The sequence below is a fragment of the Oncorhynchus mykiss genome, chromosome 9, assembly GCF_013265735.2.
Source record: "Oncorhynchus mykiss isolate Arlee chromosome 9, USDA_OmykA_1.1, whole genome shotgun sequence".
Taxonomy (NCBI): Eukaryota; Metazoa; Chordata; class Actinopteri; order Salmoniformes; family Salmonidae; genus Oncorhynchus; species Oncorhynchus mykiss.
Genome location: NC_048573.1, coordinates 37373076 through 37388746, shown reverse-complemented (window position 1 = coordinate 37388746; position 15671 = coordinate 37373076). Strand labels below are relative to the sequence as shown.

The window sequence follows — 15671 nt, the reverse complement described above, 5'->3', positions numbered from 1 at the left end:
AGTAGATGTCCTAACCAACTTGCAAAAACTATAGTTTGTTAACACGAAATTTGTGGAGTGGTTGAAAAACAAGTTTTAATGACTCCAACCTAAGTGCATGTTAACTTTCAACTTCAACTGTATTACTGTTCTCAGATTTTTGATTGCCAGATTTTAGGAGTGTATCAAAAATATTTTTGGGGGGCAAAACACTGTATATTCATTGTTTAGCTGGAATGGAATATTTGTATACTGTATATTTGACTGTGATATGTGGATGTCTCATCTAGCTATCTTAAGATGAATGCACTAACTGTAAGTCGGTCTGGATAGGAGCATGTGCTAAATTACTAAAATGTCCAATGTAAATGTTTTACATTCAGATCTCATATTACTGTATTGATTCATAAAAATACATTTTGAACAAATATATATATTTCTGAACAATCCCGTTGCCATGATTAGATAGTGGAAAAAAAACCCAATAAAAACAAATTTACCAACCTATCTGAAAATGGATATTGCCTTTTGGAAAGAAACGCTTCAAATAGCATATTTTCAAATCAAAGTTTGTCACGTGCGCCGAATACAACAGGTGTAGACTGTTGAAGTGATTGAACCCAAATACATGTTCATGTGTACTCTTTGGTGGAAGGAAGTTCTTGGAGTAATATTTAATTGTTCTGTCAGGAGGATGTTTGGACACTGACTGTCTTTACTTTAATTTGATCATAATTATTCTGTTATCATTTGCTATTTCACTTCATCACTTCAACTGTAGACCTTACAGTGAAATGCTTACTTACAGGCTCTAACCAATAGTGCGGAGGGAAAAAAAGTATGTGTATGTGTGTGTGTAGGTAAGTAAAGAAATAAAACAACAGTAAAAAGACATTTGAAAAAAAGAGTAGCAAGGCTATATACAGACACCTGTTAGTCAGGCTTATTGAGGTAGTATGTACATGTAGGTATGGTTAAAGTGACTATGCATATATGATGAACAGTGAGTAGCACTAGCGTAAAAAAGAGGGGTTGGCGGGTGGTGGGACACAATGCAGATAGCCCGGTTAGCCAATGTGCGGGAGCACTGGTTGGTCGGGCCAATTGAGGTAGTATGTACATGAAAGTATAGTTAAAGTGACTATGCATATAAGATGAACAGAGAGTAGCAGCAGTGTAAAAGAGGGGTTGGGGGGGGGCACACAATGCAAATAGTCTGGGTAACCATTTGGTTACCTGTTCAGGAGTCTTATGGCTTGGGGGTAAAAACTGTTGAGAAGCCTTTTTGTCCTAGACTTGGCACTCCGATACCGCTTGCCATGCGGTAGTAGAGAGAACAGTCTATAACTGGGGTGGCTGGGGTCTTTGACAATTTTCAGGGCCTTCCTCTGACACCGCCTGGTGTAGAGGTCCTGGATGGCAGGCAGCTTTGCCCCAGTGATGTACTGGGCCAGACGCACCACCCTCTGAAGTGCCTTGCGATCGGAAGCCGAGCAATTGCCGTACCAGGCAGTGATGCAACCGGTCAGGATGCTCTCGATGTTGCAGCTGTAGAACCTTTTGAGGATCTCAGGACCCATGCCAAATCTTTTTAGTTTCCTGAGGGGGAATAGGCTTTGTCGTCCCATCTTCACGATTGTCTTGGTGTGTTCGGACCATTATAGTTTGTTGTTGATGTGGACACCAAGGAATTTGAAGCTCTCAACCTGCTCCACTACAGCCCCGTCGATGAGAATGGGGGCATGCTCGGTGCTCCTTTTCCTGTAGTCCACAATCATCTCCTTGATCTTGGTTACGTTGAGGGATAGGTTGTTATTCTGGCACCACCCAGCCAGTTCTCTGACCTCCTCCCTATAGGCTGTCTCGTCATTGTCGGTGATGTTGTGTCGTCAGCAAACTTAATGATGGTGTTGGAGTCGTGCCTGGCCATGCAGTCGTGGGTGAACAGGGAGTACAGGAGGGGACTGAGCACGCACCCCTGGGGACCTCCAGTGTTGAGGATCAGCATGGCAGATGTGTTGCTACCTACCCTCCCCACCTGGGAGCGGCCCGTCAGGAAGTCCAGGATCCAGTTGCAGAGGGAGGTGTTTAGTCCCAGGATCCTTAGCTTAGTGATGAGCTTTGAGGGTACTATGGTGTTGAACGCTGAGCTGTAGTCAATGAATAGCTTTCTCACATAGGTGTTCCTTTTGTCCAGGTGGGAAAGGGCAGTGTGGAGTGCAATAGAGATTGCATCATCTGTGGATCTGTTGGGGCGGTATGCAAATTGGATTGGGTCTAGGGTTTCTGGGATAATGGTGTTGAGGTTAGCCAGTATGAGCCTTTCAGAGCACTTCATGGCTACGGACGTGAGTGCCACGGGTCTGTAGTCATTTAGGCAGGTTGCCTTTGTGTTCTTGGGCACAGGGACTATGGTGGTCTGCTTGAGGCATGTTGATATTACAGACTCAATCAGGGACATGTTGAAAATGTCAGTGAAGACACCTGCCAGTTGGTCAGCACATGCCCGGAGCACACGTCCTGGTAATCCATCTGTCCCCGCAGCCTTGTGAATGTTGACCTGTTTAAAGGTGTTACTCACGTTGGCTACGGAGAGCGTGATCACACAGTCGTGCCGAACAGCTGATGCTCTCATGCATGCCTCAGTGTTGCTTGCCTCGAAGCGAGCATAGAAATTATTTAGCTCGTCTGGTAGGCTCGTGTCACTGGGCAGCTCGCGGCTGTGCTTCCCTTTGTAGTCTGTAATAGTTTGCAAGCCCTGCCACAGCCGATGAGCGTCGGAGCCGGTGTAGTATGATTCAATCTTAGCCCTGTATTGACGCTTTGCCTGTTTGATGGTTTATCGCAGGGCATAGCGGGATTTCTTGTAAGCTTCCGGGTTAGAGTTCCGCACCTTGAAAGCGGCAGCTCTACCCTTTAGCTCAGTGTGAATGTTGCCTGTAATCCATGGCTTCTGGTTGGGGTATGTACGTACAGTCACTGTGGGGATGACGTCCTCAATGCACTTATTGATAAACCAGTGACTGATGTGGTGTATTCCTCAATGTCATGGGAAGAATCCCGGAACATGTTCCAGTCTGTGATAGCAAAACAGTCCTGTAGTTTAGCATCTGCTTCATCTGAACATTTTTTTATAGACCCAAGTCACTGGTGCTTCCTGCTTTCATGTTTGCTTGTAAGCAGGAATCAAGAGGATAGAGTTGTGGTCGGATTTACCAAATGGAGGGCGAGCTCTGTACGCATCTCTGTGTGTGGAGTACAGGTGATCGAAAAATGTTTTCCCTCTGGTTGCACATTTAACATGTGGATAGAGATTTGGAAGAACTGATATGTTTCCCTGCATTAAAGTCTCCGGCCACTAGGAGCGCCACACCTGGGTGAGTGGTTTCCTGTTTGCTTATTTCCTTATACAGCTGGCTGAGTGCGGTCTTAGTGCCGGCATCTGTCTGTGGTGGTAAATAATCCTCATTGCAATCAATAATTATCTGAAAACAAGAGCACTTTCTAGTTGATAGATCTCATCAAATTGTAACAACAAGCCCTTTGGCCCATTTTACTACAAATATGCACCTGCTTCGATCTTGTTTTCAATACAAATGCAGCAGCACACATAAACACAAGAAATGTAAATACTGTCTCTGGTCGTGTGGACACAAGAGAAACATCTTAAACAGAGAACAGTTGACATGACAGAGATGATTGACTACTGTTGTAAACTTTAACCCCACAAGGTTCACAGGTCAGAACACAAAACCAAGGGCCTACTCAACAGGTACACGACCACAGCTGGTGAGACCACCATACCTCAGTTGGAGTTGTGTTCAAAATGTACAGGGTAGGAAGTGGGTGGACCAGCAACGAATGCCAATGAAATATAATTTTTCCAGTCCCTGCCATAAGCACGCTTTGTCACTGGGGCAGGAGCAATTGCACTTGTTAGAGAAATGGACATTGATACTCCTCCAGCTGCCTTCATGCAGACAATGCAGTGTCATCCTAGCCTAGCTGACATGACCCACAGTGCAGGGAGAGCTGTGACCACACTGGTCTGGAAAGGAGGCCACTAGTTAATGCAATATTCACTCAGAAATTGTGCAACAGGTTTGATTGGTTCTTTGAACAACAACAAAAATCCTCGGGGGTTGAGACCTCGTTGTTGGGATTGCTCGGGGGCTGTGTTTGGCTGTGCGTGTTGGTGTTTGAGTGAGAAAGACACAAAAGATAGTCAACCACAGCCTCCTTCATTATCAACGCACTGTGCCAACAACATCAGACTTTAAGTGTTAGGTGTTAGCCAGTCTAGCGTCATCCAGCACTACAAAGACAAATTGTGACAAAGATGGTGTTTATTTATTGGACTCACTAAGAAGTACCATCCGTTTTGTTACGCCTTATACTACCCACCACTGCGACCTGTATGCCCTAGTCGGCTGGCCCTTGCTACATATTCGCCGCCAGACCCACTGGCTCCAGGTCATCTATAAGTCTATGCTAGGTAAAGCTCCGCCTTATCTCAGCTCACTGGTCACGATAACACCCACCCGTGGCACGCGCTCCAGCAGGTATATCTCACTGGTCATCCCCAGAGCCAACACCTCCTTTGCCTGCCTTTCCTTCCAGTTCTCTGCTGCCAGTGACCTTCCAGTTCTCTGCTGCCATCCCTCATATTGTTTTTATTTACTTTACTGCTCTTTTGCACACCAGTATCACTACTTACACACCATCAACTGCTCATCATCATCTGCTCATCTATCACTCCAGTGTTAATCTGCTAAATTGTAATTACTTTGCTACTATGGCCTATTTATTGCCTTACCTCCTCACGCCATTTGCACACACTGTATATAGACTTTCTTTTTTTCACCAGCCACGTTGTGTGCGCGAGCGTTGCAAAATAACTGTACACATACATGTTATTCAATCATTTCACTGACGCAGATCGCACATGTGAATAAGCGTCTGTATAGCCAAGCGCTAAAATAGAATTTGGTTCTATTTGAGACGCTCCACACGCTGCAAGTTATTGGGTATCAGGAAGATACAAACCCACATGGATGCTTGAAAGATAAAGGATGAGATAGTTATCTTTAATTAATAACTAAAAACAAACTAGGTTCCCCTTTTAATCTGTGCATTTTAACCTGTGTGTCACGATCGCATCTGGTGTGGATGGACAAAATCAACATGCGTGCGATGGAGGTTAAAATACCAAAACCAACTGTGAACCAACTATATTAATTTGGAGACAGGTTGAAACACACATGAAAACGGTCATGGACATTTAGCTAGCTTGGTGTTGCTAGCTAACTTGTCCTGGGAGATAAACATTGGGTTGTTATTTTACCTGAAATGCATACCCACTGGGCACAGACGTCAATTCAACGTCTATTCCACATTGGTTCAACATAATTTCATTAAGGTTAAATAGAAACAACATTGATTCAACCAGCATGTTCCTTTTTTAGCTGGATCTTCTTCGAATTTAAACAAATTCTGAGTCACACAAAATTGTGTGTTCTCTACCACGACAATTAATCCACAGGTAAAAGGGGAAACCTACTTTAGGTTTTAGTTCGTTTTCTTTGATTCATCTATCTTCTTGCTCTTCTTCTGTGGATTTTATATGGTGGTTGGAAACCAATTTTAAAGGTGCATTAGCATTACCGCCACCAACTGGACTAGTTTGTGGACCTCGTTCATCTCTCAATCACCCACGTAGGTTAGTATGCTCGCAAAAAAACAATGAGTAAATGGGAGCGGGACATGCAGCGCGTTAAGCTTTTAGCTCAATAATGTCTATCTGCAGACTGAGGTTACTACTGCAGAAATATTGCAAAATTACTGCAATAAAAAAGTGTTATTTGGGACGCAGTATTTGCAGCATACTGCAGTTATACTGCACTCTAACTGCAGTTACCCTACAGTGTACTGCAGTTATACTGCACTCTGACTGCAATCTATTGTTGTAAGAGAGCTCCTAGGTTTATTGTACTAAGAGAAATGTATTGATCTTGACTATTGCAATTTCTTTTTACTGGCTTCAAGTGGAAGTAACTGTACAACAGATTGATCTTTAAATTGGTCAGCAATATTGAAAACATTATTATGGGATGCATTAGCTTCTCCAGCTTTACATTATAATAATCGACATTGTGTTGTTTTAATTTCAACAGCTACAGGTTTTGGAAGATAAAAAAAAAATCCTATTACAGACACTCTAATGCACACTTTTTTTTAAACAATACATAGAATTGTATGAACTGAACAGAAGCCAATAAAAATGTAAAATGTTAAAACATTGACATTTTTAATAGAGTTCTTATGTTGCAGTCCCCACTACAAAAAATAATAATAATTAAATGCATGTATTTTTGTATTCACAACATTACATTGATACTGTAAATTCCCATGAATTCTTATGGAAGCTTTTCCTTATCAGGAGTATCAAAATGGCGGACAGTGACTTCAGAACAGCGCCCCCTGTCAGTCATCTAGTGAACACATACACATTGTTGGAATGTTTAGTGAAAGGACACAAGCCTAACACGTAACCCAAACCGGCTGCGCGCGTGCACCATCGTGCATAAATATATTTTGTCCCTCCACACCAAACGCGATCACGACACGCAGGTTAAAGTATCAAAACAAACTCTGAACCAAATATATTAATTTGGGGACAGGTCGAAAAGCATTAAACATTTATGGCAATTTAGCAAGTTAGCTTGAACTTGCTAGCTATTTTGTCCTGGGATATAAACATTGAATTGTTATTTTACCTGAAAAGCACAAGGTCCTCTACTCCGCCAATTAATCCACCCATAAAACATTCAACCAAATCGTTTCTAGGCATCTCTCTTCCTTCCAGGCTTTTCTTCTCTTGACTTTATATTGTAATTGGCAACTTTCATAAATTAGGTGCATTACCGCCACTGACCTCGTTCGTCTTTCAGTCACCCACGTGGGTATAACCAATGAGGAGATGGCATGTAGGTACCTGCTTCTATAAACCAATGAGGAGATGGGAGAGGCAGGACTTGCAGCAGGATCTGCATCAGAAATAGAACTGATTCCTATACCAAACCGGCTGTGCGCGTTCGCCATCATACATTTATTTTGTCCCTCTACACCAAAGGCGATCATGACACGTAGATTAAAATATCAAAACAAACTCTGAACCAATTATATTAATTAGGGAACAGATCGAAAAGCATGAAATATTTATGGTAATTTGTCCTATTTAGCTAGCTTGCTGTTGCTAGCTAATTTGTCCTGGGATATAAACATTGAGTTGTTATTTTACCTGAAATGCACAAGGTCCTCTACTCCGACAATTAATCCACACACAAAACAGTGAACCGAATCGTTTCTAGTCGTCATCTCTCCTCCTACCAGGCTTTTCATCTTTGAACTTATATGGTGATTGGCATCTAAACTTTCATAGTATTACTACACCGACCAGCAGCACAGTTCGTCTATCAATCACCCACGTGGGGAGATGAGGAGATGGCACATGGGTACCTGCTTCTATAAACCAATGAGGAGAAGGAAGGGGCAGCACGATCTGTGTCAGAAATAGAAAGGAGTTCGTCAACAGACGCTCGTTGACGTGCGCGAGCAGTGTGGGTGCAATAATTGAATAACATAGATTTCTACATTTATTTTGCAACGCTCTGCGTAGTCATCCGGTAACAGATTATTTTTGTCCCGTTCCCTCCTTTGCGCAACACTGCGCAGAGCTGACGTTCTTGAACAAACACCGACAGCAAAACAATTCCCTTAGATTTATCACAATCAGTTCACAGGCCTACTTACTACATTACAGTGTGAAAATGTATGCAATGCAATAACTAAACATGTTCTATAAAGTAACCTTGCTATACTACACAAATCTCAGTGTGTTATAGAATGAGAATAATGCAAAGAATGTGTTATATACATTTCACAAGATAAGTCAATACATTTGTGGAGGAGAATAGTGGTAGAAATGACTGAATTCTCAGTCCTATAATTTGCCAGGTTAAGTCCAAATTTCCTCTAAAGACTGTTAGATTGAAGTAGCATAAACAATGCCACGCTGTATAAAAAATGACAACAGCCCATCTAGGCCCATTTCCCGTACGATCCTAACTCCAACAGCAACCGAAACTTCACACATCACCATTCTCCTATCACAATAATTACTGACTCCAACAAGACTCGCAGTGAAATGGAACGGGAGAAAGACGACAGCTGCAATCCAATTTTGTGCAGAATTAATGGCACTGTCAGAGCAAACTTACCACGACAAGTTAGAAAACTTCAGCTCCGCCATAACTGGAGGAAATGTAGAGTCGATGACATCATCGCAACGCATTCAGGGAGAAAAAAGTAGCGTGTTATTATGATTAATCCAAAATGTGGAGCCCGGAAAAAAAGTAACAATGTATCAATGTAAGCTACCAAAACATTCACATGTATGCAATAATGTCCACCGACTAGGAAAACCCGATGGGTTACTTAACCAATCCCTAAAAATATATTTAGTCTTTCTTCCATTACTTACGCTGAGTGGGGAAAAAAATGACTGTAGCCTAGGTCCTACAGGTCCAACAGAGACACCTTCTCAAAGTCACAAGTGAAGGATACTAGAACCGCAAGCTTCTATTAGGTTGATGGCAAATTAAAACTCAAAAAGTTGTTGTAGCCTAGTTATGTTGTTCGCAATATTTACGGCGATATGCAAGAAGGTGAAATACTTTTGAGTTCGTGTCGTGCGCCTGCCTGACGCCAGTGATTGAAACAGGACCCTGCAGTCATAAATATAATTTCAGCCATACACACTCACTGCGCCATAATGTGGACACAAATTTAAGCCCACCCACTCTGACACTCATTGATATTTACTTTTTATGTCAATAACTGGTGAAAAGAAAACAAAGTCCAAAAAAGTGGAGGTGTAGCCTAATAGAAAACAACCACATGGTATTACTGCACTATGAACGTGTGATGCAGGTTGGGGCCTGACATACAGCACACAAACGAGACAACATTTAGCCTAGCTATCTAAAGGTGGGGGCATTTAGGATGAATACAATTACAGTGTTGAGATTGAAAAGTAGGCCTGTTACACCGAAATATAAGCCATTCTATCAACATTTCAAAACAAAAATGACATTGCTCAATTGCAAATATCTGTGAATCTATGCAATGTATGCTGAATTAAGATTAAAAGCAGGAAATGATATTACTCAATACTTTTTGTAGACCATACAGAAGTGTCTCCAGAAAGTATTCACACTCCTTCACTTTTTCCACATGTTGTTGTGTTACAGCCTGAATTTAAATGGATTAAATTGACACAATAACCCATAATGTCAAAGTGGAATGATGTTTGTTATGGCAAGCCTAAATAAATTCAGGAGTAAAAATGTGCTTAACAAGTCACATAATAACTTGCATGGACTCACTCTGTTTGCATTAATAGTGTTTAACATGATTTTTGAATGACTACCTCATCTTTGTACCCCACACATACAATTATCTGTAAGGTCCCTCAGTCAAGCAGTGAATTTCAAACACAGTTTCAACCACAAAGACCAGGGAAGTTTTCCACTGCCCCGCAAAGAAGGGAACCTATTGATATTGTTTGTAGATGGGTGATAAAAAAACAACAATTTAATCCATTTTGAATTCAGGCTGTAACACAACAAAATGTGGAATATGTCAAGGGATATGAATACTTTCTGAAGGTACTGGATATAAAAATATATGCTGTTAATCAGTTGCAGAATGAGAAATCCATAAAAAGAATAACAAGCACCCCATCATCTGGTGAAAATAAGACACTACCTAAAGACTAATTCAGTGGACATCCTACATTAGGCTATTTTTCTAAAGGTTGTATGTATTTTGTATCTGTACCAGGAGTCAACTGATGAGTCAATTGTCAGGTTAACTAACTGAGTTTAACTGTGTAAATAGTGATCAAACTAGGCCTGTCCATTTGATTTTTTACAGGGGATTTTAAAATCCTGGTGACTTGAAATAGAAAAATATTGGTAGCCTAACAATTTAAAATTGAATCTCAAAATACTGCATCTATCCTATTTGAGACATGTTCTCATCATGAAATGGATTACTTTCTCATAGCAAAGGACAAGCGTACACTGTTAAATAGAGCAGTTGGATCTTAGGATCTTATCTTACCTTCAAACCAACTACTCAATTGATCATGTGATCAAGATCAGATCCCCAGCCGAAGGTCCCCTGAGGTAACCACGGATGATGACACTGAAGACTTCAGAGTTCTATCGCCAAGGCCAATTGAGGAGGAGAATGATCAGACCGCTTTAGTTCAGTGTAGCAATGTTGCTTTCCTCACGAGCACAGACCAGCCTGCTCTCCTTGACGCGATGGGCACACACTGAATACACAAGGCAGATGACATCCTTGTCAAAAATGCTTTGATCATCATAACCTTTTTAGCTGCATATATCATCTCTTTCCTGTCAAATGCTCACCATTTTCTGATCATATATTTGATTTAATTTCCATTCCAAAAACCTCCATTAAAGCACCTACCTCATTCATATCCTGACATCAACAAATCCCACTAATACCAATGCAAACACTTTGCATGCAGCCTAAGAGGATGAGGGCAGGGCTTTATCACTGTATGATCTTAAGGTAACCACTAGGATGCAGTCTCATCATCAGTGCAACATCAGCTGCAGGGTTGGGAGGAAACCAGAAAACCATTATGTCAGGGAGAAGTGTCCAGTCACTGGTATTCATTATATCAAAATGATGCAATTTAATTTAGAGAATCCCTCTAGAGTCTAGATGGACAATGCTTTTATGGGTTTCAATATCCCACACCACCCTAGTGAAATTGACCTATCCTTTCCATGTGCATGACAGTACAGGCCCCCTTAAGATTGCATCTTTCCCACTTATTGATCTGACCATGCGCCCAGGGCACAGTGAGCCGAAATGCTTAGCCTCCATGATTCAGTGTAATGTCTCTCACTAATCAGCACTGTACTCAAATACCTACCTATGATGCAACCTCTGTGTGGAACAGGGATGGGTCAGTCTGCATCCATTTATCCCATACACTAATATTGGTAAACTTGATATAACCTTTACCTTCTATCAAAATTATCCACCACTCATTGGGCAATGTTCAATAATAATATTTGATTGATTGCCTACAACGCTGATGCATCCTACACCTACCGCTCTTATATTTTGAATATTTGGAGATGGAAAGCTATTAGAATATAACCCAAAGAGGAAAGATGAAGATCCATAATTGTATTTAGGATAATTCTACGCGAAATATATGGGAAATGAATTAACATCAACAGATGGAAATATGAGATCATCTGAGATTTGACAACAGACGAGAGATGCCCTGGGAGGCGGGACATGATTGCTGTCTTGCTCAGTGATTCGCCACTCCTTGGAAGGCGGTGTCCACATGCGCTCGTTTGCCATTGGTACTGCAAAAAGACCGTGCCCAAGTGCTGCGTTAGCTTTGACTGGATAACGTGAATGACACATTGTAGAAACTCGTGTTCACACCGCATGTGGCGCAACGGAGAGAGGAGGCGTCAACAGCAGAGAATCGCGTAGCTAGGTTGCTAGCTAAGGAAGGTGAGTAATAAAAACATTTCACGGAGATATTTGAATTATAAAAAATTGACGTTATTATTTCCGACCTTAGCTAAAGTGTCAAACTTAGAAGCGCCATAAAATAAATATTCGAAATCATGTGTTTTTTTTTATTGCGAAATGACTTGCTGAGTGATGTCCGTCAACGCGGGTAACGTTAGCATTAGCCTTTTCTACTGGATCTGTGGCCTAACGTTGTTGTCGTTGGCTAGCTAGCTACTACGATGTTTTTCGTTATGCGCGGGAAATTAACCCTATTAAAATGAGTATTTTCCCTGATTTAAAATGTGTCCGACTAAGGTGTCTAACAATATACTATTGAAACGAATTATTTGTGAATGTGGTTGATCACTTCCATTTTGATTAATGTTGTATGGCTGCGACGCGGCCTAGTGCCACACTCAAAACTGCAGAGGTGGTGATAGCGTTTTTCTTCAGCCAGCAGCAGCTGCTGTTATCTCAACGTGACAAGGCCAGAAAGCCTTATGCACCATTCATGCTTTTACCGAAGATAAATACAATTTAATGGATCTGTCTAAATAGTAATTTGGTATATCAAAATTTCAGGGAGAATAATCCTTGTTTTGCAGTTAACCAGGTTTGTGTGTGCTAGGTACCCTCGCCGATCAACGGACCAGGCGTGACATGTTTCATTACTGCAGCTAGCTAACGTTACTGTGTTACTATTTTTTAGATAGTAGGCTGGCTAACTACCTAGCTGGCTGCACTAGTATTGTAGGGTAGGCACGTTAATAGTTTATGCCCGCACTTAAGCTTGGTCTAGCAGGTAGCCATGGCCAAACCACCGTAGGTATTGAAGCTACCACGAAATGTTAATTCATTGCCCCCTTATTGGCATATTCATAACATCCTGCACGTGGCTAACTACTGAAATTGTATTTGCGCAAGCGACCTTGTAAACAAGATGTTGTCATATTTCGAAGATGGATTTACCATCAGTTAATCTATCTAGTTACAGTAACTGCATTTATACATGGCTTTCTGCTTTTGCTGCCTTTCAGCAAACACAAATGTAGCTGGTATTGACTCTGAATTAACATACTTTCATTATTTTCAGAGACTAATGCATTTATGCTTATCACGTGTACTTTCATACCAGCAGACCATTTGCCTAACTCATTACAAGGCAAATAGTGACAGGTGGCTTACCGATCCTTCTTTTAGACATTTTAGAATTAGTAGCCACCAGCAGGCCAGATACCAGGACTTACTACTCAGGCTAGCACATGGTTGAGTCAGGAACAAGCCATTGACCCACCCAGCTTTTATTAGACAACCCTGACCTTTGCCTCTGCTGTGTTGAATTGTCTAACATGCCCTTAGAATTCCTGCCTCCTTTGAAATGACTAGTGTGATTTTAGTTTCCAATAACAGTAATTTCTGTTTTCTCTGCAGATTATGGAGATGAGCAGTAGCGAGTGCTTCCGATGTGGCCGTCCTGGGCATTGGATCAAGAACTGTCCCGAAGCTGGAGGGCGTGGCCGCGGCAGGGGCAGAGGAAGAGGAAAGGGTACATTTCTTGTTTTTGGGACACTCAAATTCTGCACTGTGTGTGAGACTGGTTTGTCAATCGGAGAGCTAAATGACCAATTCTAAGCAACTGCCTTAATTTTTTTACAAAGGTCTTCTCCCATGGGAAATAGCCTCCGTGTTATCAGGGGCTTTCAGTCATATCACTTCGTTATCACTGGGATATTCAAACGATGAAGCACGGTTGTCTTAATAACGTCTATTACTTTGTTCTAGTGATTTAGTTCACAAGCACCTAGGTCACAACTTGGTTAACATGGCGGCCAAACGATGCATGTTCCTCCTCCGTATGTTGCCAGTGTTCTTTTCACGGATGAGTGTAGAGTAAACTTCGGTCACCTTTCTTTTTTTTCTTCTAGATCTGTTCTGCTATCGCTGTGGAGAGCAAGGTCACATTGCCAGGGACTGTGAACAGACTGAGGATGGTGAGAATACTTTTGATCCCTTTAAGTACATGCAAATGGTTTTCAAAACCAGAGTTTTTGTAAATTTGTACTTTTGGACCTGTTCAGCTTTGGTGGAGTGAGCAATATTTTTGGCTTTCTCATGACTGTCACGATGTACTGGGTCCTGCTGTCAGGATCTGGGGACACATGGGATTTGCTATTAACATTGTACGCCACATTCTTGTTGGTTGAATAATAATGGTGTTTGGAAGATGTGCCTTAATTATTGATAGCCATGTCGTTAATTGCTTTCATGTAGAGCACAAATCTTTAACGCTCTTTTTCTTGTCTTCAGCCTGCTACAACTGCCACAGGAGCGGCCATATTTCCCGTGACTGCAAGGAGCCCAAGAAGGAGCGGGAGCAGTGTTGCTACAGCTGTGGCAAGGCTGGCCACGTGGCCCGCGACTGCGACCATGCCAACGAGCAGAAGTGCTATTCCTGCGGAGGCTTTGGCCACATCCAGAAACTTTGCGATAAAGTCAAATGTTACAGGTGAGTGACCACATAGTGAAAGTATTTTGTGGGAAAAAATGTGGTAATGAAAACACATGGTACCGACTCATGCTTGCATGTTCCCATGTACATAGCAAACTTCACTAACAACTGCTGAAAGCACAAACGCTACGCGTTTCGACAAGTCTTCACAGGAGTGACATGCAGTCTCTGGTACCCCCTTCTTTTGGGGACAAATGATTTTGCTGTAGTCTTTAGTTATAGGCATGTATAATCTAATTGGCAAGCTTTCAAGTAGTTGTGCTGTGTATCTAGATTTATAAATGTTTGTGCTTTTTTGAGAGTTAGCAAAAACCATTGCCGTGGCAGCCATTTCCAGTTTAGTTCGACAGAGCCATGCAAATATGAACTCTTATGCTTGGTCGACCGACATTCTGTTTCCCCTTCCCCCAGGTGTGGCGAGATCGGCCATGTGGCTGTGCAGTGCAGCAAAGCCAGTGAGGTGAACTGCTACAAGTGCGGCAACACCGGCCACCTTGCGAAAGAGTGCACCATTGAAGCCACAGCATAATCAGTGCCCTTTGTTGCCCCTCCTATTTTTTTCTGGTTGATGGTTGGTTGTATTATTTTCTCTGAATCGTCTTCACCGGCCAAAGGTTGGCTGACCGAGGCTAGTCCCGGGCCAGTGAGCCTCTCGACATGTAATATTGAGAAAGGGGTAAAAAAAAAAAATCTTTCTGCATTCAACACAAAAATTTTGTTTAGTTTGGTAGCAGTGTTATGTTTAATGCTTTGTTAAAGAATCCCCCTTTCCAAGCCACTGGTGAGCAGAGATGAATGAATGGGACTAAATATATGAGATATAGAGGACCTCTGGGCTTGTGGGAAGTGAGTCTCAGTAAGAAGGGAGTAAAAAGAAACCTGAACTTCCATGTATGGTTTGTTTTAGCGGGATAACATGAGTTGGCCAAGAGCATATGACATGGGTAACAGTTCACACCATATGACCCATCTGCATCTGGGCCCTACAAGCAGCTAAGTGCCGGGCGATAACATAAATGATGTGTTATATCGACAAAAGCCGTTTTGAAAGAATCTTAAGTTCTTTTATAATAGAAAAAAAATAATTGTTTACAATTTAAAGGAGTATGGGTAAATAGTCCAAGGTAGATGTTTCCCCCAAAAAATGATTTTTGGAAACTTTTACCTTGGAGGAAAAATGTGCATCAAGAACACAGTTGTCAGATCATAAGAATTCGCAGTTATTTGGGAGTGGAGAATGTTTTCACAAATCAAATGTTATTTTTGTACAATATCACTTAGACTACTGTAAAAATACCATTTGCTTGTACTCAGTTTTTAAGTCGGAAGGAAATGCAACTGAAGTCCTAGAACATAGAAATGTAATTTTAAACTATCAATAAAGCTGGAGGAGCACAGGGAGGATGATTGTTTACATTTCTTTCCATGCTTATATTTCTTCTAGGTCTTGTATTGCTACTTTCTTGACAGTAGTTGTGTCTTTGTCAGCAGTTGAGGCTAAAACTAACTTTCATGTTGAACAACCCTACCCTAGAAATGTCCT

At 41.7% G+C, this 15671-nt stretch overlaps 2 protein-coding genes across 4 annotated transcripts in view; one reads left to right on the top strand and one right to left on the bottom strand.

Moving 5' to 3' along the window:
• Positions 1-8798, bottom strand: part of raf1a (Raf-1 proto-oncogene, serine/threonine kinase a) — a 44328-nt gene extending 35530 nt beyond the window's left edge. The window contains exons 1-2 of one of the 2 annotated variants that reach the window (XM_021615557.2): positions 8522-8798; positions 8259-8292 (exon numbers count right to left, since the gene is read on the bottom strand). The gene's annotated coding sequence lies outside the window, so the exon portion shown is untranslated. The remainder of the gene's footprint in view (positions 1-8258; positions 8293-8521) is intronic. The other variant, XM_021615558.2, reaches the window with a different exon arrangement.
• Positions 8799-11458: 2660 nt separating this feature from the next.
• cnbpa (CCHC-type zinc finger, nucleic acid binding protein a) lies at positions 11459-15527 on the top strand. 2 transcript variants are annotated; one of them, XM_036987917.1, is made up of 5 exons: positions 11459-11616; positions 13051-13159; positions 13545-13610; positions 13927-14125; positions 14540-15527. In XM_036987917.1, exons 2-5 carry the CDS (start codon positions 13054-13056, stop codon positions 14655-14657), a joined length of 489 nt encoding a protein of 162 aa, XP_036843812.1. In that variant the 5' UTR covers positions 11459-11616; positions 13051-13053; the 3' UTR covers positions 14658-15527. The 2 variants fall into 2 exon arrangements, with proteins under 2 accessions (XP_036843812.1, XP_021471231.1); XM_021615556.2 differs by having other exon boundaries at positions 11460-11616; positions 13051-13165.
• Positions 15528-15671: the final 144 nt, after the last annotated feature.